The sequence below is a fragment of the Mixophyes fleayi genome, chromosome 9 (assembly GCF_038048845.1).
Source record: "Mixophyes fleayi isolate aMixFle1 chromosome 9, aMixFle1.hap1, whole genome shotgun sequence".
Classification (NCBI taxonomy): domain Eukaryota; kingdom Metazoa; phylum Chordata; class Amphibia; order Anura; family Limnodynastidae; genus Mixophyes; species Mixophyes fleayi.
In genome coordinates, this window is record NC_134410.1 from 34,869,409 (window position 1) to 34,896,064 (window position 26,656).

The window sequence follows — 26,656 nt, forward strand, 5'->3', positions numbered from 1 at the left end:
GGCAGAGTGTTTTACTTTTTTCGTCCTGGGAAAATGCACAAAGCAGCTCTCTGAATACAATCTGACCCTATGCAGACAGCACATAAGAGATGCACTAAATCCAATTAATGAAACGTACCTCATAATATGAATACATGACTACAACACACAAGGCAGTCAGAAAGAGAAGGCAATGTGTTACATAAACTTGCAGAGGGTAACTACAAGCCAATAAGCTAAAGTTGTCTGCACTGAACCTATCATTCAAGAGAAAGTGAAATAAATGCTACTTGGCTACAATTGCCTCTCAATTATAAATATTAAAGGTTGTTATAAATGATGTTACTGATGGGAAATAGTCAATTACAACACAACACTTCTTATATATTGAGCATATTAATATCTGCTGCAATCTGCCAACAGACTGGATTAAAGGCTTGGCAGACATGAACAGCGACTTAGAATTCAAACTGAACCTACCTACGGGCACAAAATTCAACCTTTGCAGAAATTGGAATATATTTGGTGTGTGTGTGTGTGTGTGTGTGTGTGTGTGTGTGTGTGTGTGGGGTCTCTGCCAGGCCAATTCCAGCAAAGCACCAGCCAGAAGATTACATTGGTCATGATAAAAAAAATAAAAAAAAAATAAATAAAAAAAAAAAAAAAAAAAAAAAAAAGATATACATGACACACACTCCAAAATGAATGCCAATGATATTTAAATGCTGCCAAGGAAAACAAAGACGCAGAACCACTTACCGTGGAAACCTTGTTGACTACATCTCTGGCCACAGACAGACCTTGTGCAAAGGTGCGCGCTGCCACAAAGGCACGGGTGACTTGGAGCTTGAGTTTACGCGGTACATCCCCAAATGGCTTCAGCTGGTCGGTGTACTTGCTGACACACTCCAGGTACTCATCTGTGAACTGATACTGCGGATTCAGAAGTCGGAACATGCGCTCTAGCAGCCGCGCCCAGAAGTCATTCAGCATCTCCTCCAAGTTTACATTCCCGCCAACGTAATAGTTTTTCAGTTCAACAAAGAAATCCTTAAAAAGTTCTGAATTCTGCATGTACAATCGCCCATAAGTCTTCAAAAACATGTCATTTAGTGATTTCTCTGCGTTTTTCAGAAGTTCTTTAAAGAATTCTAAGAGAGAAGAAATGAGAATATAGAAATTAAAACTAGAACTTTGAAGCAGACTATATTTACGAAAATACAACAGACATTATAAACCATATTTTATAAAAATGAATGAAGGGTAGTGAGAGAAAAGCCATGAGATCCAAAATGATTACACATTAAAATTAAAGTACAAGTATTTTGATTTTTTTTGTGTGATTTGGCCACAAGGGGCGCTGTTACCCTGGGTATCTGATATTACATTTTTACAATGTAAAGGACGCAATGACAACTTTCACTCATTTTAATAAAAGACAATAAAGCCCTTTGTGCAAGCTGTGCCCATCCTTACTATAACCATATAAAAACAACATTACTCTGATATTTTTGAAAAAGTTTATGCCTTTTTAGGTTGCAAAGAGATTTGCTGCTGCACTCTAACCATAATGCAACTTGCTATGTAGTGACTGCTCCCCATACCCTTTAGGAAGACGTGAACCCTCCTCCTTGTGGGCAGAACACTGGATGATGAATGTATGGAAAAGCAGTCAAACCTACATCTGAGGATTGTGCAGTGAATGTGGAATCTGATTGGGTGGCTGTAGTCTGCACCTCATGAAACACAGATTTTAGTATTTCCCCACAAAGAACGATCCTCCAGTTTTCTGCGCACATGTTTTTGCAGCCGGGCAACGGAGACCAATAGGAGAGGGACCCCCTGAAAAGTACCATTTGGGCTCACTATATAGCAAGGTGGTAGGGGATGCAACATCCTGAAACTTTTTTAGTGAACATCCCCATTAAAAAAAAGTGACATATTTTAGCTGTTCTAAAAACATATTTACAACATAAATGAACAGAACATAATACTTAAAATAGAAGAATTATTTTTAGTGAGCTGTGAGAGCCATTTTCTTTTGTACTCCAGCTCCTGAACATAAATTCACTACAACAGCTGCTCAGGAAACACAAAAAGAAAAATTAAGTTGCTTTCCCTAGTTGCTAAAGATAATGACAAGTGAGGCTATTAGGACGAACGCACTTAAAGGGCGACAGGGTTTGTAACAAGCTGAATGGTGACCTGGTGTGTTTTAACATGGGGTGGGGACCGACCAATGGGGGCTCATGTGGGAGGGACCTTGATAGAATATAGCAGGATGTACTTCCTGCTTTAATTCACTTGCAGCACGAGATCCCACCCACCCATCAAGTTAGTCAGGGTTTTTTTTTTTTGGTTTTTTTTTTGTCATAAGGTGGGGTAGGAAGGCACTGCGTTCAGCGGCTGATTAGTGGGCGCACAGGTAGTTGGTCGTAGGTCACTGCCCCCTTTGAAGTAACAGTAACTCCTTTTGGTCCTTCGGTGAGGAGGGTCCCTGTCCGGCTCGGTGAGGGAGGGCAGCGTGAGTTGTAAGGGGCAGTCACTCTGACGCCATCTCAGCGCTATGTATGTAGGGATTTGTTCCCCCCGTGTTTTTGCGGACTTACGGCGGTTTGCGCCAGTCCACTAAGTAATCGTGTGTGATCAGTTCCTGAGCTGTTCTGCAGTGCTCTCTCCGCCACCATAGGTTAGTTAATATAAAATCCTTTAATAAAATTCCTGGCAATTTTAATAACTTATACAGGTCTCCGTGTCTTTATTTGCATGCAATGGTTTAAAGTTTAAGGTTGATGTGAAGTTTGTGGTAACATACACGGTGAGCCCTTTATAACATAGTAAGGTTTAAGAAAAAAAGGGTAAAAGAAACAAAAAACAAAAGTTCAACCTATCATGAATTCTACTGGTGTAGACACCGTCAAGAAGTCCTGACTTACACTGTATAATTGACATATCTGTACAAATCTTTGGTAACTTATTTTCAGGCTGCTTGAATAATTAAGCAGAAGAAAGAAATGTAATTAACCCTTACGTGTCCCAGAGGTGTTTAATAAAACAAAAGGTCATGCCTTACTCAAGTTACACACATTCCACCAAGCTTTTGATCTCTTTTCTCTACATCCTAATGACCAAAAGTTTATTTTGCTCACTTATTACGGTTACAAAAAAAAATAAATCATTTTTTTAATATAAAAATACAGAAAATAAATAAGCTTCTTGAAAATCCACAAGGATTTCAGAGTAACTTAATATATGCAAATGCAACACACATAAGCAGGACTATGCTTACCAAGCTGTAGTTACATATGTGTAGACAAATTACACACATGGATAAAATAGGATGAAATTAAAAAGGATTTAAACTAAACTTAAATATATGTTCACATACATATTTAAAAATAAATAAATAAAATAAATTGAAGACATATTCCAACATAAGCAATATGTAAGTACTTATATAACCTAATATGGCATTTCCTGCCTGCAGAGGAATTTGGGGTTTTGTTTAAAATGCTTAGAATTTGTGTGGCGGTGTACATTAATCTCAAAATCATTCCATACCAAAAGGCGGCCACTTCCTTCCTAACCATTAAATACAGGGTTGTGTGGTTTGACAAAAATATTTCTATTCTATACTTTTTGTAATACCACCTTTGCCCCTTCTTAAAAACGTGGACGAGTGGGGTAGCAACTTGGGAAGAAAATTGCTGAATAGGTTTTATTTCTCATGGTAAGAGGCTGTGGTGGTTTGGAAAAGCGAGTTAAAGGACAAATATATGAGAAAACTATATTTAAAATCTGCAAAGCAGGCAAAGACCATGTCCTAGGTTTTACTAACTGCACTTTTAAAAATAAAAGCAATCCTATCATACACATAATATAAATATATATATATATATATACACACACACATATATATATATATATATATATATATATATATATATATATATATATATATATATATATATATATATATATATATATATATATATATATATATATACATATACACATATATACACACACACACATATACACACATAGCTTCACACCTTGGTATACTCTGGATATATTGATGTATATTCACCTCAAGTTGTTATTTATTGTACAATAAATAGTAGCTTATTTGAAAACAAAAAGTAGAGATTCACAAAATTCGGGATACATTCAATTTAACATTATTTTATTAGAAAACACAAGACAATACAATTTGTTGATAAGGCAGCATGGTGGCTTAGTGGTTAGCACTTCTGCATCACAGCACTGGGGTCATGAGTTCAATTCCCAACCATGTCCTTATCTGTGAGGAGTTTGTATGTTCTCCCTGTGTTTGCATGGGTTTCCTCTAGGTGCTCCGGTTTCCTCCCACACTCCAAAAACATACTAGTAGGTTAATTGGCTGCTATCAAATTTGTGTGTGTGCGCGTGTGCGTGTGCATTAGGGAATTTAGACTGAGCTCCAATGGGGACTGATGTGAATGAGTTCTCTGTAGAGCGCTGAGGAATTAGTGGCGCTATATAAATAAATAGTGATGATGATGGGATATGTATATTCAATGACAAAATGTAAGCACGAGTCTATACGAGTGTCTTTACTGTGTATAATTATGATTCTATGATCTAGGTTTTTGATGTGACTGTTTGGCAACTTTCAATAAATAAAATAAAAAAGCAGGATAAGTGAAAGAGGAGGTCATAAACATAATTCCTCTAACTTCCGCTGTATATAGAGAATTTGTATTACTGCTTTAAATGGTGGAATAATAATAATAATAAGAATATAGAATAATGTTATATTTGTAATGTTATATTTCATATTTATGTCACATTGTTATTATCCGGTGGAAAAAGTACTAAGCAGTTCTTTTTAGAGAGAGTTTAACTAGAGTCTTCCTCTGTAGTAAATCTTCATCTCCTGCATATCAGAGTGGTCTTCAGTTTTGCAATGGTTGGAGAGAAAAAAAAAACCATGTCGCCAACTGGATTCTTAGAATGCTCACAGCAGTACACTCTATTACGGGACAGGTTTGCTGATCTTGTAGGAGGTAGCACCAAGTGGCAACACAGACAGTGAAAGTGGTAAGAGCTACCTAAAAGGCAGAGTAGCTATGCCAGGCCTGTGCCCCAGGAAGGTTGTGGCATCAAGTGCACAAATAAAGTTCATCCAACCCATTATGCAGCAATATTTTGCATTAGGTGGTTATTAGAGTGCACAAGGCAGAATGCGGTAATATAGTTTAGGCTCACATTGGTCCTGTTCAGTTAATCTCTAAATGAATGAAAAGTAGTATTCGTTGTAGAAGATTTAGAGTAGTCACAGAAATCCATTGACAGCCTTTAATCCTTCACCATTCATAGATATTGTAATAGGCTCCAGTATACTGTTCTGATGGCTCTTTATTAGCGGCGGTGGCAAGAGCTAGTCCTGGATAACTGTGTTTGCTCCCAGGTAAGGGATGGAACAGTTACTTGAAAAACCAGTTATGAATGACTTTAAGTCTTCTATATACTCAAATATGGATTATAAAATTGTGTGATTTATCTTCACCATCACAATGAAAGGGCAGGAAGACCAAACAAAAGCTCTGTTAGTTTTACTGCAGAACTGCAATGTTAGTGTTCTCAGTCAGGACTTCAGCTCCATAAATTAACACCTTTGCTGCAAGTCATGCACACAAAGTCCTACACACACAAGGATTACTTTCCTGTTTTGCCATGCTGTAAAAACATGTTTTATAACTCCATGACAAATACGCTACACTCATTAAATCACCTCAAGTCCATTGATAGACTGTCACACAAACAATACATTTCTGCCCTCTCCGAACATAAACATTATTCCAGGTTCACAATGTTACTCTCCTTACCATATTGTTACACGTACAAGTACATTTGAACATATGGCACAATGTGCTACAATGCTGAAAAACTGGTTCAAAAGAAAATGTGTTCTAACTCGTAACAAGTAAATTCTATTTTCGAGAAGATTTTAGAAAGTGAAAGCAAACATATGATTGGTCGATATGGATTACAGCACCTTTTTTGTAAGCAACAGTTTTCAGAAATGTCAAAGAAAGATTACAAGTCACTTTTCTTTACTTGACGGGCCGTGGCAGATGCTGGACAAAGTAATCCTTTCACTGCCAGAAAAGGTTGCTGGCCATGTTTATCAATTTCTGACAACGTATGGGGTAAGCGACCTGTGAGGTTCATGCAGAGCTAGCAGGAGGTCGCGCTGTCCAGGTGATTCATCAATAGTTTGTGTGTGGCCGCTTTTACTTCCAACTAGCGGCAGGAAAGTGGTGGCAAAGCTCCATTCAGTCCAAAAACACACTGGTAGGCTAATTGCCTTCTGACAAAATTAACCCATGTGTGAGTTCGTGTGGTAGAGAATTCAGATTGTGAGCTCCAAAGGGGCAGGAAATGACACGAAAAATTAAACATCCTCTAAAAATAATGAGCAATATGTAGGTGCTATATAAAGGATAATAAATCATTCATTGGTGCATCGAGATGGAGTTGTCTTAGCTGTCACATGGTTCAATGGGCCCTATTTGTGATTAGTTTTCCACTTACCACAAGGAAGACTGAGCTCATGACACATCTAGCAACAGTCTAAATACACAGTTGTTTTGAGGTTTTCAATCATGAAATTTCCAAATTATATCAAAATTGAAGATGCAGCACAATACTAGTAGAATCCGCCACCAGGGGTGGAACAATGCATTAACGGGCCTCAGCCTCCCGGGACCCCCACTCTGATCAACAGATCAAGAAAGCATGCGAGGTCTGGGGCATGAGCATTGGTCCTCGGAGGCGGGAGTGACAAGCATTGCCGGGGCCCCATAGCCTCAGTAACCCATACACCCCCTATAGTTTTTTCCCTGGACCCCCCACACTTTATTGGCCCAAATATAGTGTAAAACATTTTGGAGTTAAATTTGCTTTTTTAAATCACTTATTAGCAATTTCCATAACCATTAACAATTCTTCTCGCTACCAGATATAGTTTATTGAAGAAAAACCTTTCATTCATTAAGCCAACAAAATCAAGGCTGTTTCAATGAAGGGGCAAGTAGCCTGAGCCAACGAGGACAGAGGGCTAACCATTACACTTTTGATTTAGAGAGCTTCTCTCTCTGCCTCCTGGTGTCCTATGACGACAAGAGACCCCTTGTTTCAAAGGTTCACGAATGTCTTAAAGTGGCCTCAGGCCAAAATATATGAACTATCCCTCTATATAAAATAAAGCGTAACAAATTGTACACAAGGGCTTACATAATAACACGGTGCTCAGAGCTCTCAATGCAGACAGCCCAACTCTCCTTCAGTCGAGATATCCAACTGCACTCTGCTCGCTCTCGTGTAAGCCAGGCAACTGTATGACTACAAAACACTACAAAGGAAAGCAGTAAAGTGACAGAGGACCTAGTGACCAATCCTCTATAATCAGCATAAATTCACCATAAGACGAATATGGAGAATTATACTTCGTGTACAGCCAGAAACACACCAGCTGGTGTGTCGGTGAAACAGAGCACAAGATGTTGCCGAAAGTCAGTTGGCTGCTGACAAAATGCACCTTGGCGTATGTCTGTGTAATAGAGAATTAGGCTAGAAGCTCCAATGGGGCAGGCACTAAAAGCTTACATATACTTTGTACAGCGTTATTTAATATGGTGGTGCTATATAAATATGTTACCATTTCTGGGATGGTGCAAATATTTATTAGCCCTACTTTATTTTACATTATTTTATTTTTTTGCCAAAATTTGACAATGTAGGTTTTGAACATAGCCAAAAAGTATATCCTTTCTGCGATGGATCTCGCCACAAAGTCAGGGTTGCCACCAAAACAGCAACCCAACTGAAATAAGAAAAAAAAAGTTTGCTAGTAAAAAGTCTCCCTCCCGACAGTAGAGTAATGGAATACTAACGATTTAGTATTGTGTAGGGTTGTAAACTCCCGACCTGCTTTTGTTACAGATATTACAAATACTGACATAAATTGATAATGCATCAATAGAAATTGCTTGCCGTTAGTACGTTATTAGAAACTAGTCGGTAAGACGTAATTTCAAGTGATGGTTACCCTCTGGCCTATAGCTCATGTGAATGCAGAAGCCAAACTTTGCACTCTATAAAAGAACATGGACAGATTACCTCCCAGAATTAATACCTGCAAGGTGTGGCTAGTAGTTTTATGGCAAGGCAGCTGCATAAACCATCTATGAATACGAAAAGTAACATACATTCATATTTAAAGTACTTGAGAGATGGTGTACATGTGCTGCTCTTTGTTCCCCCCAGAGACAAGGTGTATGTGAGTATTCCTCCACCCCACAGCTGGTCCTACACAATAAAACAGCAACTTGCAGCTTGATCTGTACAGATAAAAGGGATATATATACCAGGGGGGGAAGAAAGTAACAAGACACCAGCAAAGGGGGTTTTTCAGTCTCACATTGCAGGCAAACAGCCTACGACACACTTCTCTTCTGGATATTAGCAGCTAGGAAAAAAAAGCACATTTCTCTCATTGTGTGTACTATGCTCGGAGTCTCTCTCTAGGGGACGTTAGAACCTCACAGAACACATTCCACACTCCAGCAGGCCAACCAAAAGCCATAACACCGACAGCACATAAAACACTAGAAAGGGGGACTTGTTTAGAATTGGGTTTTCTTTGGGTGGAAAAAAAAACCTGGCAATACAATTCATTATACGACTAATTACAATTGCAAATACTCTATTAAATGTAATATGGAATTTATATTGTAAATGTGCATGTTTTAAGCCAGAGCTGCTTCTATTTTATGCATAGTATCCTATGATTTCTTATAATTTGTTACAAATATACAACATACAATAATAAAATACAAAATTACAGAAACTAGGGTGGCTAGCAGATCAATTTAATTAAAACTAAACAATATAATAAAAACAAACGGAGAGGAACGGAAAACAAATGCACGGCCATCTACTACGACAGTCTGACTGCTTTCCTATACAATTTCACAACGGAATTTAGTAAAACTATTTTAAGTCTCAAGTGAAATAAGTGATGAATGCTGCAGCTCTGCAAGAAACCTCAGTTTAATTATAATTTGTAGTTAAGAAAACATGGGTGTGTATAATGACATACACCCTCTATAAGGGACGTCTGTAAACATATGAATTTGCACACTGGAGGTGTGTGTGTGTGTGTGTGTGTGTGTGTGTGTGTGTGTGTGTGTGTAGACTGGATAAATATTCCCACAGTTCAAACGCCAGAGCATAAATAAAATTAATAAAGATTTTCAGCTGCAGCAACAAAGCTAGAGTTTAATATATAAAAAATAAAAATGGTAATGCATATTATACATGTATACACACACCCTTCAACAATCCATCTATAAGTAGCTCCAAGCAATCCATCTATAAGCAGCTGGCATTCACTGCTGTACTGAGCAATCCCTAAACAGCTGTCCATTATTTTATACTGACACTTATCAAGTTTTGGAGGTATATGATTGCAACAAACCAAAAAAAAAAAAAAAAAAAAAATCTATTCTTTGGCTGGTATCTGAATTAGATTTGGTTATAGAGCAATTAAAAGCACTTAAGGCTTGGTGGCAGTCAGGGGAAAAGATCATCAGGCCTCACATGAAAGCCCATTTGCTATGCCAGAAGTCTAGAAATGGGGAGCGGGGGGGGAATGTCCCTCACATAAAAAGCTTGGGGCTAGAAATCTCAGATCTCTGGCAGACCAGGACATCAGAGAGCGGACAGCAGGAAAAATATAAAAATGCCTGCTCATGTTATAACTACATTAAGAAGAAATTACCGGATAAATTAATCACAACCCAAAGCCGATAGGTCATTAGCACTTATTGTTGTATTTTTGTTCAGCGTGGTATTTATTAAAAATAGCAAGAGTATTATTAAAGCATTTATCATTAACGAGCATTCAAGCTGCAGATATGATCCGCTGAAGGCACTGCGGGGGTAGCACTCCTCGTGCAGATGCAAAACCCTCTGAATAGAAAACCTATAGCCCCATCATGTAATCCTAATCAAGTCAGTCTTGCTGTGTAAAATGTGTTGAACAGCTACAAACGGAATTCGCTCCTCCAAAAAAAACCAAAAAAACCGAATGCTGGAGACACGTTCGCTCTTATTTCGATGCATCACCTACTAAACTTTATTATGAGTGTTTTGAAATGCATTTCGCTTAACAATGCTAGCTTGTCAGCAAGTATAGAAAAAATGCATTTATGAAAATATACAGTTTAAATGCTTCAACTATTCAAACCTGATATAAATTACCAAAAAAAGAGCTCAGCTCACATGTGCGTTCTCTAATTTTACATAGTGCTGTAAAACACAGCAGTTTGTTTTTTTCTCTAATCTTGAATAAAACGATCGTCCCGTTTGGATATCATCCCCAAGATATACTGCAACCTTTCCTATGCAGCAAATCAGGAGGGAGGGGAGAGTGGGGCAGGTGATCCTGTGAAATTCAACACCGCACTTGACAGAACTGTATGGATTGTGCACCCCTCCCTGTGGTGCATTTCAACACCACAGGGCAGAGGGAGCCACTCGACAATTTGGTACATTGCAGGGGCAAGACGTAAAAGAGTGGAGGGGAGGGGGGGGCGCTGGCTTTATTTCATCTGGTTGTCTTTTAGTTTTTCTGCTTGCTACTTTGTTGATTTGACTGGATAAGTGAGTAACATGAACAGAGGGTGTTTTACAGAAGTGAACAGGCATAAAGGGTGCACAATTATTTAAGGTGTATCTACACCCATAAGCAGGGCCGTAACTAGGGTTGTGCGGCAGGGGTGACCGCCCAGAGCCTTAGTTTTCTGTATCTGCAGTTGAGGTCAATGACACATAGTGGCCCACACGCCACCATCTATAATCATTGCCGCACGTGTATTACTGACATTTGCCTCCTATATTCCAGCAAACACGCCGCTCAATTGTGAGATCTCCTATCCATCTTTGGTCTCTTCATATTTTTATATTTCATATAGTTATTATTGTATTTTACTGTATTATGGGTCCATTTTATGCCCATCAGGAATTGCTTTTATGCACAGTGTGTTGACATATATGTTTACAGGCTTAGAATGAAGCCATCCATATTGCCTTTTATTTAGATTGTGATCTTATGTTGTTTTTATATGCACAGAGATATATAATAAATGTTGCAATTTCTGGCAATTAATTTTTATTTAGTGTTAGTTTCCCTAACTTTGGAACTAGACACACATACTAGTATCTAACAATAAGCCAGTGAGCGCACAGGTATTCTCTACTGTTTGAATGTACAACTAGGGAGGGATCCCTAGTCCTGATAGCAGCTCCTGCAATCATCAGGACAGGAGGTGAGTGCATAGTCCCTTTTTTTTTCTCATAAGTCCTGGTGGTACAATTGAATACAATAAAAAAAAAAAAAAAAAAAAAAAAAAAAAAAGGAGGGTAGAAAAAAATAACACCCCCCTCCCCCCCCCAAAAAACACAAAAAACTGTATAGGCACATATTTTGTTCAGCACTTAACTGGAAATGTATACAGTGCATAGTCACCCAAACCTGACATATGGGAGTCTAATCCATATTTGATTAATTAGCCACAAGGAACTAATGACATCACTGGTGCAAGATGGCTGCCTTTACCGTGTGTAGGCCACAAGCACATGTTATATTCGAGCATGAGTCTGGAACAAATTCAAAACTCCTGGAGGTGGAAAACAGTAAAATACACCAACAAAACACTTTAGAGTTCATTTGCGAGTTTCTTACCATCAAACTTGCTGTATCTGGAAGCAAAAATATTCTGCAAATTACTACATGGTTCAGTGACAGCAGCCTTGAAGTCATGTTTACTTTGTTGACTGTACTTCTCCTCCATGGCCTGGGAGCAGCACGTGTGGCCCTGTGTACAGACCTTCAGATGGTCGCCTGAAAAACAAAAGGATAAAATCAGGATTACTACTAATGTAAGATTTCCTTGATCCAACTTGCTCATGTTTCTCTTATACAGCACTGGAAGTCTAGGTATTTTTATTATTCATATAAACAACCCTACTAAACTACACGTTAAATCACTATGCCAGCCTGCGCATATTACAAACACAATGTTTTTAACAGAATGCTGTTTAAGTTAAGTGTACATATTTCATAAGGATATAAAGTCCCATTTCAGCCATACTAGCTATATTCCCAGAATAATGCCCATCTAAAAGTACTAAAGCAGGAGTCGATAAAGTTCACTCAAAAAAAAATAATTAGACATAACCAAGTTAAGACCATTCACGCCAACAACAATGCTGTATGCTGAAGACAGAGAGAGACAGAACCCACAAAATATGAGATAACTGCACAAACTACTCAGTCTGATCCAGATCTTGCCGAGTTGGGGGCAAAGGTTCATTCAATAAAGAGACAGTAAACACATTTAAGTCATGTCCCTTGGTTAGGGGGCAATCTCGCAAATCTTCACTCAGCTGTTCAGGGCTATCAAAGGATCATTTGTGTTCATTATTGGCAGATTCACTGTATACGAATACGAGACAGTCAACTTAAATAGTCTTTTTTTTACTTTAACTGTTTTGTATGTGTGCATTTTGTATATTTTAACCCTTACTGCATATTAAGCACACACACAACCAATATTTGGGTACAAGGACAGTCATACCCTGTGTTTAACCCCCGAACTGTGCTATAGTCAACGAAGGACTACAAAGGGATCACCTATTCCTATGAGGTAGGCAAGGAACGCTTACAATTCAATTCAGGCAATGCAGAGAAAATGCAGATAATGTGTACAAGAAAATCTGGATGGTGAATGAGGAAGGTAAAAGATCAAACAGAGCAGGATAAAATGTATTCATACGAATAGACATAATGTAAATATACAGCCTCCGCTGGTGGCTCGGAGGTCACATAAGGCTGCAATATTCAAGAACATTGTTGCCTTTGAGGACGTGGATTGACTTGGAACACATTTCAATCGAATGAACAATGATATCAACATCCATTCTAACATATGAACAACCACAAATAAGTTGTTTGATATGTTGCACAATATTAAGTGGAGTAACTACAAACCCCAAAACATATTTATCATCGCCAGCTATGAGACGCAGTTGCTTTCGGAGTATGATTGGACAAACAAGATATTTAATTCTCTTTCACACCAGTCCCTTCCCAAAAGTAGCTTACAGCCTAAATTCTCTACCAAACACACAACATGAAGCGAGCAGTATGTTTTTACACTGTGGGAGGAAACTGAAGAATCTGAAAGGAACTCATGCCAACACGGGGAGAACGCATAAACAGCGCATTCGATAACGCCTAGGTTAGAATTGAACCCATACCCCTAGCGCCGAGGCAGCGATGCTAACCACTGTGCTACCGTGAACTTTCCGTAGTAATCAACCCTAATTGTCCAAACTAAACGCAACACAATGCTGGGTGTTGTCTGGCTAAATGTCTATTCTTTCATCTGGCAATCAGGTTACTGGGTTAAGCTGGGTACACACTACAGAAATTTTGACCAACTTTTTATGCCGAGTGATTTTACATGCGATCGATGTTCCGATCGCTCGGTCAATGGACTGCATACACACTAGCCTTGTTTAGGACGATAAAGGGAAGAGCGGACGTCCCTTTAGCGACTTTTTACAGCCATGTTGTCGTGAGCAATGACTGTAATTTCGTACTCGCTGTTGTGGATCGGTCGGAAGTTTATAAACTACACAGCGGAAACAAGATTGGAACGAAAATATTAAACGGTACGACCAACCAAATGAGGCGACAATCGTCCATTTGGGCAGACTTTCGACCATTGTGTCACTACACACACTGACCCGACTTTTGAACGAGCGGCCGTATGTCGGCTGATTTAGCCGATTATTGGACGAAAACAGTGTAGTGTGTACCCAGCTTTACCATTTACAAGATGAACAGATTGATTATGATCCTTGGGTGCATTACGGACTTGACTACTTAAACATGTTTTACCGGTGTAAACAGACCCAGGTACAATCCAGCGATATAAACTTCTTACACTCCATCCTGGCCAAAACATCACGTCAACAAGACAACATTTTATGAGCAGAGCTGCTAAAGAAATTCAACTTGAAGGTACAGGGAACATGAAGTACTTCAAAGAGAACTTATATGAAACCCACAGCTACCATGGGAACTGATGTGGCTGAGTAAAACCTTGCTATTACTATGTGGTCAATAAAACACAAGATGGTTAAAAAGGTCATAAGGCAAACTTTACGACCAGCAAATGTAATGACATTTCTGTATGTGTTTGTGTCTGTCTCTCTCTATATCCACACATACATATACACACACACACTGATACACAAAGAACTGAAAATAAGATAAACTAAAACCATTGTGTTTGAGTTATCTGAAATGTAACCATTTATAAGAAATGACCGGCACAGCATAAACTTGAGCGCGGCTGTCCAAGATTTCAGAACTCGCAAAACAAGTATACTGGGTGTCAATGGTCTGGAGTGCTCTAAAAATCTCACCTCTTCAGGCAAGCTTATAATATTCCTCAACCACCTTCTTGACCTCACTAGATTACCACCAGTTACACAATTCACACAGGACAACAACCCTCTGACAAACATTGTTGTGTGACCAAATAGCATACTACTCGCTTTTGTTTTTGTTTTTTACTTTAGCAATCTGGCTGGTCTGAAATGCAATATGTAGACTTAATCTCATGTATCCAACTCCCATTGTCCCATAGAGTATGAGCTATGCAGGGCCCTCTTACCTCTGTCTGTATGTACTACCCAGTATTACTGTGTTTGTCCCCAATTGTAAAGCGCTATGAAATTTGATTGCGCTATATAAATGTTGATAATGTTCTCACTTATATTGGGGTCAATAGGAAGGCTTCGGAGGGCCAACCAGTTAACCAACCCTGCCATGAAAATTGGGTACATTATTGGCCAGCTATGGAAAAATTAGAAGCCACTTACAGGGTGGGGTGGAAGATAAAAACAAATCATACATTTAAATAAAAATAAAAAAAAAGAATGAGCACCATCAACAAGTGCAATTTGTCCTCATGAATAGGATATAGTTGTTAAGCATTGTTTGAGACATCTGACTCTGGGGCTAGTGAATAACTGTAAACCTGATCCCACAGCTGTGCGATTGTGGAATACAACCGAGTTATCCAAGTGAACGGTGTTAAGCTCCTTTCCTCAACCCCAACAAACCACTTTCTATTGTAGGAACAGCTTCATCGGCCTAATCAACTCCCAGGGCAATTACAATATTAATTGTCTGATACAAAAATGACACTGTTCAAAGAAACCCTACTCTTTGGGAAAAGATTCTCTCTTGGGCCAGTAACTTGAGCCACCGTGTGTTCTGAAGGATTTAGAAAATTCTCATTTTCCAAGGGAAAGCCAAAGAAGAATACATTAAAAACCGCCAGACAGATTATTTTCAGAGCGCTGTAATAATAAAAGCACTCAAAAGCCGGGATGTATGTTTTGGCTGAATTAGTATTTAATAAAGTGATATATCAGCTGGACGCTACTAGCAACACCCACCTCTAAATGCTGTATCATCCATATTTCGGTAATAAGGAGCCAATACAAACACTTTAGAAAAAGCATTGGTCCAGGGCAGCATTAAGACAGACCATTAGGAGCGATTTGCACGGTTACCGCAAGCAGTGTTTTTTCTACAGCACAGAGGAGAAAGCTTTCTGTGAACTGGTTACTGACTGGATAAGGAGAACATATTTTGTTTTGGCAAAATAGAGTCTTTTACATTCATAAAACACGACCATTGTTGTGAGAGACCAATATAAGAACACACAACTGCACTACTGAGGAAAGAAAAGTCTTAATAGTATTTTACACATAATATTCTCATGCAGATCATTAATTTATGAAGTATAAACGGTTATTTCTCAGATACCCCCAATGTAATCAAATCTATTCCTTAACAGCAAAACAAACACTATAGACTTTTCAGTAGCACTACCTTTTGACGTCAAGGACAGAACAGGTCCAAAAAAATACAGACAGCCGCGTTGCTTAGAAAATAAGTGCCAGCAGCCACACTACAGATGCACACAGGGGTGAATCTCTAAAACTTAAGGATAGGAGTCATACTTTACTACTTATAAACTTTTCCCCTGAATATTAAAATAGGATATTATTGTAGAGAGGTTCCAACCAATTAGGATCTCTCTTTCCAGGCTCCTCAGAACATCAGATTGGCTCAGAATTTCAGCTTAGAAAGTAGGCGATTTAGAAGAAATCTCCAGAACACTGGTTTATCATCACCACAATCCCAGTGATATGCATACAGAGGTTAATAAAGAGCTACAGTGGCTCCTTGGTAAATAGACTGTCCAGCTGTTTAGGCGCTGCTTTCAATCACTTTGGAAGTGGTGAAGGAAAGTTCCCTTAATCAAAGAGGCACGAGATAAATTTGCCGAGAACAGATGTCCAATCTGGAAAGTGATTAAAGGGCGCACTAAGACACTTCGGCACTCACTGGCACTCTAATCCATGCTTTATAGTGTGGCGGTGTCTGGCATTTGGGGATGGATATCATTAAAGGGAGGGAGGGATCATTACCCTTCATTTTTTGAGGGGAAATGTCCCTTGAACAGTTTGAGGGAATGTGGAAATATAAAAATAAAAAAAGGATACATTAAAAAAAAAAAAAAAAAAAAAATCACTGCTATTTCCTCTTGAGTTAAATTATTCTAATACACTAACATTCGGGGATGTTAAAGGGGTCGTAATCTTGTGCCCTCCTCTGCTACATATTTAAATTAATAAAATGCGGAGCAGTGAAGTACAAGAGAAGAGATCATGGCCAGCTGACCAATTCATTGTGTTTCCCTTTCCTACTCAACTGGTTTCAGTGTAATTAATACAGCTGTGAAACATGCACTTATTTTTCTATTTTCAGTGCTCTGTACTGCTATTTACATATACACCGATTTCTGTCCCCGATGGCACAACGGTGGTTAAATCCCCAAAATACATTCTACATCCAGAGAATGCATATCTTAGACAGTTTTATATTTTCCTTCTGTGCAAGCTAAGGCCACACATCTTTATTTGCTCCACCATATTGGTACTCCTTTTCTGAGAAGACTGAGCCTTCAGAGACACCATACCCACCCACTGACATCATAACGCTTGGCACTAGGCCACGCCCCCAAGCTATTCTACGGTCTGAGGCTATAAGGGATAATTGCACAAGAGAAACAATGGTATCTACTGAGCTTTGCAAGCAGACTCACTTCAGACACACTAGGTGAAGTCATAACAAGAATATTTGTATACAGACATCACTCAATGTTTATTTTAGACTGATACAAAAGGACTAGGGCCCCATTAACATAATGTATGCTTATTTTATTCCCTCAAAACCTGTCAATGTAAAAGAGCCAAAATGTAAACATCTTGGGAATTCATAAACCAGCTTTAAAAGCATTATCCAATTTAAAGTGTACCCATAGATACACAGTGGATGCAACCATTTTGTGTACTGAACCAACATTCAGCAGATCATTCACTAGGAACCTTTGACATCACTGGAGAATTGAGTGTCTTAAGCTACAGTAATTGCAATAATTACAACTAAATTCAGAGTGACTTTTAATTCAGGCTATATAAGGGCTACTACCCCCCCCCCCCTTCAATTAAGGATGATTGACTAACTTCGCATTTAGGTGCAAATTTGTTCTGAACCACAGCAACCAGTCAGCAATTAACTTTTAACTGTCCAATGAAAGCAAGTGTTTGATTGGTGGATATAGTTAGAGCACATTGCAAATTATGTTTATAGCGATCGTCTAACAGTTTAATTCCTAGGACCATGAGAAAATACATTGGATTTATGAATGGATCAGATTTCAGAGTTAACTTACAAATTAAAGTGTATTTAATAAAGCTTGCTCACACCAGAAGCACTGTTGCTAAAAATAAATTGCTCCTCTTTAAAGAAAAGTTTCAAGTGAGCCAGTTTTTCAAACTAGGGATGTGCACCGACCACTTTTGGGGGCATATTTAACAAATCACGGTAGAGCACTATTGTGCACTTACCGTGGAATTAAAGTGCTGATGTGCCCTCCGCAAATTTATTAAAGGTGCATCGCAGCAGATATCATAGATATCTGCTGCTTTGCACTCCTGATCGTTTTTGCGAGCAGTCACCATTCAACAGACTGGTGACTGCTCCTGGCCGCAATCTAACAAGTCCCGAAAAAAAATTTTTTTCGGGAACTTGCCTTGATAATGTACGCGTACATCATCCGAATTGAAGAAATCCACTGCTGTCAGCTCTGCTACAAAGAGCAGAGCTGGACAGCGCATGTGTGGAGGGATCACATGATCCCTCCCTGTCACTCATTAATGATAAATGTGCCCCTTGGTGTCTCGTGTTTTGGATTCGGATTTGCTTGAGGTTTTGGGTTCGGATTTGTTTCGCAAAACACCTGACGAAAGGTTTTGGTTCGGATTTATTTTGAAAAAAACATAAAAAAAAGTGCTAAAAAACTGTTTTGTGGGGGTTTTTTTTCACTCCTACGCTATTATTAACCTCAATAATATTCAATAACAATCATTTCCACTAATTTCCAGTCTATTCTGAACACCTCACAGTGTTGTTTTTAGGCCAAAAGGTCGCACCGAGGTAGCTTGAGCACATAATGCCAAAAAAAGAGGTACAAGATGGAATTGTTCTGGGCCCTCCCTCCCACCCCTCGCGAGATTCGACGCGAGACTTGGACGACAGAGCCTCGTTTTCAATTTTGTGCCCGCCGGAAATATCCGAACAGTGCTCGGATCCCGTTCGGATCCGCACTGTTCGGGTGGGCTCGGATTAGCGGAATCCGAGCCCGCTCATCTCTACTTTAAACTGCTGATAGCTGGTAGACTGGTAATATTGTTTCTGCTGCAGATATACTGTACATATAAATAAATTATTTACATTATATGACAATACAACAGGGACCATTATCGTGGGTGGGCAGAAGGTGCCGATGCAGCCACTGAAATGGCAACCTACCTGAACAATTCTAATTTGATATCTGGGTTTTTGATTCAAAGATAATCAAAAGATGGTTATTTCAACTGTTGACCAGAACTAAATGGTATTCCCATTTTTAAAAGGGCAAAACAAACGGCCTTTGAAAAGAGATACAAAATCAGGGAAAGGCCATGGAAGCTATCCAAAAAGACACTGGACCAAGTCACAAACGTTTCCCACTGAACTTAACTCCTCCAAAAACAGGTGTATAGTAAAGAGGGGGGGCATCATGGTCCAATGAGCAGAGACCGAAATTCAAAACACTAAAAGTGTCAGTTTGCAGAGTATATATCCCAAGGCTTGTCCATCCATCACCCATCACATAATTATTGGAGCCCCATGAAATCCAACACACTCAGCAGGCCAACATCTGGAGCAATATTATTTTTTAATTATTGTCATACGTTTACTATATTTGGGCTTTGGAACAACACCAATGCTGACATTACAAAAGTTATTGCATGAGTCTTAGAAGGTGAAGTTCAATGGACCATGAGATCTGCTTGCTCAGGGAGATTTTATGTTTGGAGAGCGTGTATAACATGACCACACATCGCACACAGATACAATATCTGCCAAACAGGCTATTTTGGACCTGATTTGTGGCAGCCCAAAGAGACTGCCCATCCCAATCGAACAGAATGGACAGCATTACCAGTCACATTCAGGCCACGTTACCATGTAAGCCGTCATTGTCTGACCACACCGATGGTGCCCAAGGACATTTCTGCTGAAGCTTTCATATTTTGCCACATGTGTATGTACAGATCTGGCAAACCAGTGGTTGGGCACTCTAGCCAGATCAGCTTGTATATGGGCACCATAACAGTGAAATAAACAACTCTAAGGGGTATATTTACTAAGCTGCGGGTTTGAAAAAGTGGGGATGTTGCCTATAGCAACCAATCAGATTCTTGCTGTCATTTTGTAGAATGCACTAAATAAATGATACCTGGAATCTGATTGGTTGCTATAGGCAACATCTCTACTTTTTCAAACCCGCAGTTTAGTAAATCTAGGCCTAAGGCTTATTTAATATGATGATGCAAGGATAATCGTGCACTGTAACCAACTGCAACCTATTAATTATCACCTATTAGCAGTGTCCTGCAGTCTGTATAATGAAACCTAGCTTCTGAATAGTTGATTTAGGTTATGTACGTGTTCCACTTGCATTCTTATTTTATAAGAGTGCAAAATGTCACAAACGTAACTGAAAAGTATTTTAATGGCATAGTAGACACTCAAACATTAAAAAAAATAAATGCAGTCAACATTCGCTTGTATGAAGGCTTGTTATTTTAGCAAAGCATCTTTCATGGGTAAATAGGAAATATATTATATAATATATGCACACACATAAACAAGAGAAACAGTCAAGTAATGTGTACAGGGGTAAAAATAAATAAATATATCTTTGAAAACTTCAGGTTTTTTTTGTTACTCCCTCGTTATACTTCACTTATAAACAGATGTATTGCTTGGGCGCATGGAAGGGACCCCCCCAGTAACACTAGCATTATGACGTTTGCTTGCCATGCAGTAGTAGCAGCTTGGTTGGGTGCTTATTTAGCTGTACACGTCTGGGAGAGGTCAGCATTGATACACCTAAAGCATTTTACCTGACTTCATGCTAATTAATTATACCACAATGCACATTTTTCATAACTAGCCAGCAAACTAGGAAATGTATTGTGGTTTCCAGCATCTTGAAACGAGTGGGGGGGAAAAAAAAAAAAAAAAAAAAAAAATTTTTTAAATTTTTCACTTTTTTTTTGTCGTACGTCACACACGTCACACACGTCACACACGTCACACACGTCACACACGTCACACACGTCACACACGTCACACACGTCACACACGTCACACACGTCACACACGTCACACACAAAATTCCAGACTGCTCCACACAACCCATTTTAGCCGATATAAAATAGTCTGATCACAAACTTCCCGCTGTAGTAAACTGGGCTGACCCAGCTTATTATTTTAAATATTAATCAGATAATCCATTCTTTAGGGTGAGAATTTTAATTTTAGAAACTAAACCCCAACCACCCCCCACACTTTTTGGTTTCAGGAATGTATGAGGACTGAATTGGACAGAATGCTGTGAAATCATGCCCATATATTTTAGGGCTTGATACCTGCACGTGGTACTATGCCCTTGGTCAGGGAATGCAGTACTAAGTGGACCTCATCACAGTGATCAATAGATCTTTTTTTTTGAACACTTCGCCTACGCTGACTGCACTTCCTCTAAATGTTGAATGGACCCTTAATGCAGCTTGTTCTATTTCTGGTCAGTCTAGCATGCAGCGAGTACAACATTCCTCATGATCACTATTTTGAGGTTCATCTTCCAGTGCACACATAAGGCAACATACCACAGGCAGATGCACAACCCCATTGAGTGCATACCCTTAGGCAGAAAATAGCTCGTTACAGAACAATAACTTGCATTCAGCTGCATAGCTGACATAAAGTCAGTTACAAAGTTGTCCTAACATCTGTGTTAAAGTTTCCATAATTTGACAATTTTATTTTAGGTTTTGTGGCCCTCTAACACAATACAGTTTTTGAAAAACCTCAAGGTTATATTATCCTGTTAAACAGAACTTTTGAACTTATCACAGCTGAGAACATGAACTGTGTGGCCTTTGATTAAGAATAGATCTCCCATTCTATTTTACCTTCTGGAAACTTACAAAAAGCCCCTTGATAGTATTACACTTTCCACAAAATGAAAAACAATTCTAGATCTCGTTTTACATTGAGAATGGAATTCCACTGGAGCACTGACCAGGAGAGATGTTCTTTCTAGATCAGAGTGCTTGAAAAGAGCGCTTGCAGCTGAATGGAAGTCTAATTACTTTGTGAAGCAGAGCAGAAAAATGATAGGAGATCCAAGCATACCTAATTAGCTATGACACGGAAATTCCTTTTTTCCCCCTTTTGTGGACGAGCGCATAGAACTCCGCTACAAGTCCAGGTCAGAACAAGCCAAACCTCTGCAAGTGGTCAGTGTGTCTAGTAAACATTTAAGGAAGCAATTTGTTTCTCTGACATGGGAGGAAAAACAAAAAAAACAAAAAAAAAAAAAAGGAAATAAATATTTGGGTATTTAGTTTAGCAAGGAAGGAATGTTCAACAGAGTCTCATTCATCCTCTACGGATTCTGAAACAACAGACTGATGAAAGACAAAGATATTTTGAATGATGGCAAGTGGAACTTTCTACTTTTTATAAACTTTGCAGACACAGGAAAATCTATTTCACGGCATGAAAAGTAGAAGACCGTTTGGTTATAGGGGTATACTTGACCCAGGTTTACTCTATGAAAATATATCCAGTGTTTCAGAACAGTTGGTATTTAAGAAGAAAATCTATGAGTTCAGAGAAGGAAATCAAATCTATCATCCAATTTGGTCTCACATGTGGAGGGCCAATATTGCTCAGACCACATATTTGCAGTGATGAACTGATCAGGTTTTCCAGTATTTACACTTCAAATGCTCCTGACTGGAATTTGAGGTTAATTGGTCATTTTGGAGCCACCCACACACACAGCAATGTCTGGCAACTACCAAAATGCCTGACCAAAAAAGCTTTGTATAGAGCTAGGGTTAGTCAGTGGGCAAAAAGCCTTGTGAGGAGCTGGGGGTAGGACAGCTGGAATAACTAACTATCCCCTGTCAAGAGTCTGAAAGACAGCTAGTAAGGACTGTCAAGTATGCTCTTTCATAGATCATCATAACCATTTATTTATATAGCGCCACTAATTCCGCAGCGCTGTACAGAGAACTCATTCACATTAGTCCCTGCCCAATGAGAGAGCGAGAGAGCGAGAGAGCGAGAGAGCGAGCGAGCCTAGGGTCAATTTTGCTAGCAGCCAATTAATTTACCAGTATATTTTTGGAGTGTGGGAGGAAACCGGAGCACCCGGAGGGAAACACACGCAAACACGGTGAGAACATTCAAACTCCACACAGAGAAGGCCATGGTCAGGAATTGAACTCATGACCCCAGCACTGTGAGGCAGAAGTGCTAACCACTGAGCCACCGTGATGTATTTAGAAAGTTTGCCTTTAGTGTCTTTGCTTTAAATATTATACCTTATAACCATTTCTCAATGATCATTTAAAGCAAACGATCTCATAGGACAAATGAGAACCCATACCGGAGTCCACCAGCCACTGTTTCTTTTATTATTACATTTAGTCCCCAACCGTGTACCCTCTTCTATACCACCTAAATGTTTAAAAGGAAAAGAATAAAGTATTTAGCATTTTTCTCCCAGTAAGCGTGTGACACTCAGGAATGCGGCCCTCACACAGTTTTACCTACTTAATTTAGCCCACTGAGTCAATCAAGTTTGACATGCCTGCAGGAGAGTGAAAGGATTCTTTATAGATTAGACACCACTGTTAATGTTTCAGTGTAGTACATTGTCCATGTTTAACATACAAGCATTCCGCAATTTATTCATGCAAGTTAAATGTATACTGAAAACATATTACAGCTTGACTTTCATATAGAAAAATAGAGCCCAACATAGTGGAATGAGGGTGGAATTGCATGAAAAACTAAAAGAAAAAAAAAATAATCAGAAATAAAAATAATTGAAGGGTCTGTCTTCAGAATCCTTAGAGACTGATTACAAACATATTTATGAGAATAACAGACACAGGAAAGGAGAGCCATGGCACACTGACAGATTCCAAGCCTGAAGACAGTCATTCTGATTTCTATGAACAAATAAGCAATGATTTGCCAGAATTCTAGAGGCTGGGGTCACAGGGAAGAAATACACCCTCTCAACTCCTGACATTTCCCACAGACCAAGGGAGATGAGTTTGTGGAAACATAAACTGTATGTGACATTAAACTATGTACAAGAAATAAAATCAGGGGGGGACTCTTCCCCCTTCTCACAATTAATAGGATGCAAGATAACCTCAAAAGCAGACTCTCAAGTCCCCAACCAGTTCCCTAAAGAATGGCACCTCATCTTTCTCACACTAACGCCAGCTGTGGACAAAGACCTCAACATCCCTAAACTCCCCACACTTAGGGAATGCATATTTGATAAACTGTAAAATTAAACATTTGCCCAATTCTCTGGGAAATAAAATTCTAGGTTTCGAAAACCAAATCTGTCCCAGTTTTCCAAAGACATAATTTAATACACTAATGTGTATTATACTCTTGTATCCTACGCTCTCCAATGTCCGTGTGATTTACATTATATATTTTACAACCCCCACAAGTCAACTCTATTAAAACATCTGCAGGTAAATTGCACCACCTGAGCCCAGGTGGATCATCTGTACACAAAACAGTAAGTTGTGATAACACGACTTCCTGTATACACAACCGTTTGTCTGTCAGGTCTTTGCTGGTCCGCTGTGGCAGCGAATGTTTAAATAGGAAGTTTAGTTTTCTCCCCCTATCTCTAATAGAGAGACAACTAAAGGCGGCAGGTAGTGATCACCCCTCACCCCTCCTACTCAGGGGCAAACAAGATTTGTAGAGAGGGGTTTCCATGCCACACCGCCCGTGGGTGTGGCCAGCATGCTTCAGGGCGTGGCTATAATTTTAGACAGTGCTTGGCTGCTCTCCAAATCCTCATATCCCCATAATATACACCGGCAATGCTGCGTGCACTACTGTTGTTAGGGGCACACAGTTCTCCCTTTTCGAGCAGAGCCGTGTGAAGCAGGACATACCTCCCAACTGTCCCTACAGTCAGGACAAAGCCCTGATTGAGTGTGTCAGAACAGTTGACAGACTGCCCTGCTCTCTCCTACCTGTTCTTGCGGCTTTCAATACTTGTTGGGGGGAGAGATGGCTGTGAACAGTGCAGAAAGAAACGATCTGCACACAAGCTTCAAAGTGGCTGGTCCTGGGGCAGGGGCCAGCCACCTCAAGCATACAGTACCCCAGGCTGGGAGGGGGGTTTCCAGGCACTAGAAACCCCCCACCCCCCGTCGGTTTGCCTATGCTACTAGATAGGTGTCTTTATATATCTACAGTACATACATGTGTATAAGCACATTTACCTGTGCACATAAATGTTTAATTGGGAAGTAATAAAGTACTCCCTACTATAGAAGAATATTAGAAGTCACCAAGTGGTTCTGTGACCTGTAGCAAACACTAAGCCTGCAGCTTTGTGTTAACACAGATCATCTCTGTCGCTTCTAATATCCTTATATTTCACATAAGGGGGGCAACATAGTAAAGCAGCAAAATGAAAAACACACTTGTATTTCTGTAATTTATATTTTAAAAGTCACAGATGCAACGCCTATTGCCTTAAACACCTACTCTAAATGCTTGAAACTCCCCTCTATATCACTTGGCTCCGGCAGATGGGAAACCTGAACTGGCTGCTTTAGATATTGGAGTATACAAACAACAAAGGGACAGTGTGAAGAGCTTCAGGGAGAGAGCACTGATTGGTGTGTTTGTCAGGTAGATCAAACAATAGTGTGCAGTGGAGGTAACTGTGTAAACAGAGAAATCTGCCAGAATAGTTAACATGGAAAAATAAGTAACCAAGGTTGTACGTAATCAGAAATGAGCAGATGGTTTAACTAGGGGGAAAACTTGTTAAAACGGTTAATAGAAAAAATAGGACGCTATTAATTTTAATTCGGGGAACAAATACTGTCATCATTAAAAAAATATATTGGTATTTTTCACAATTATATAAAAAAAGGTTAATTAATACAGATCTGCATATATTATCCTGCCTATCCAGAAACTCGGTTAAGGATGGCAGCCGCAGAATGCTGAATTCACTGCAGTAAAACAGCGCCCCACAGTGGCCAGATTACCATGAAATTGGTAGATTGTTCAATAAATGTTAGCTACCAATTAGGGTTGTTTATAATTCTGCCTTTTGTGCTTTCTAATGTGCTCACAAAAAACGCATATAACAAATTATTAACAAACTGAGCATTGTGGTATTAAACTGAATGCGTTTGCAGGTATCTATAGCCGAGGATCATCATTTTGGATGGTATGAAAAAGCACCTACCGGACGAAAACTAATGCCAGTATCGACCATACCAGCTAGTCCTGGGTGAGAATCTGAGAATGTATGTATGTGTGTACATAGGTTGTATACCCTTCATTTACCAGCTTGAATACAATTTGCTAAATCAAGAGTGTGTTTGGAGTTACTTTGTCTTAATATGAATTCAATTATACTCCTTTCTCACTAAAATTCCGGGTCAGACACGGGATAATAAACACTGTTTCAATCAGTGCTGCAACCATTCACACTGCCAGTTTGGTCCTGTGTGTATGCCGTGTTGCGGCCTCACACGGGACCAGTGCCTGCCCTGCATTTTCAAGTTGAGCACCACCAATCAGCTGCTTTTAACTGAACCCTGGTCGAATAACCTGAGCACACCTTTCAGACAGCAGCATATCCAGCTCCAACCCGGGAATAGCCCTGGTCGCAACAAGGGTCGTGGACCAGAGTCGCATATCCCAGGTCATCCCATTCCCACGACCTGGGTTATTCCCGGGTCCATGCCTCTGTGTGAAAGGGGAATTAGTCAACTT

The 26,656-nt window shown here is 39.4% G+C and overlaps 1 protein-coding gene across 1 annotated transcript in view; it reads right to left on the reverse strand.

The window, feature by feature from the left end:
• GPC4 (glypican 4) overlaps positions 1–26,656 on the reverse strand; it is an 84,748-nt gene that overhangs the window by 33,176 nt on the left and 24,916 nt on the right. The window contains exons 2-3 of the mRNA XM_075187252.1: positions 11,774–11,932; positions 739–1,130 (exon numbers count right to left, since the gene is read on the reverse strand). Of these exons, the coding sequence (XP_075043353.1) occupies positions 739–1,130; positions 11,774–11,932 (551 nt within the window). The remainder of the gene's footprint in view (positions 1–738; positions 1,131–11,773; positions 11,933–26,656) is intronic.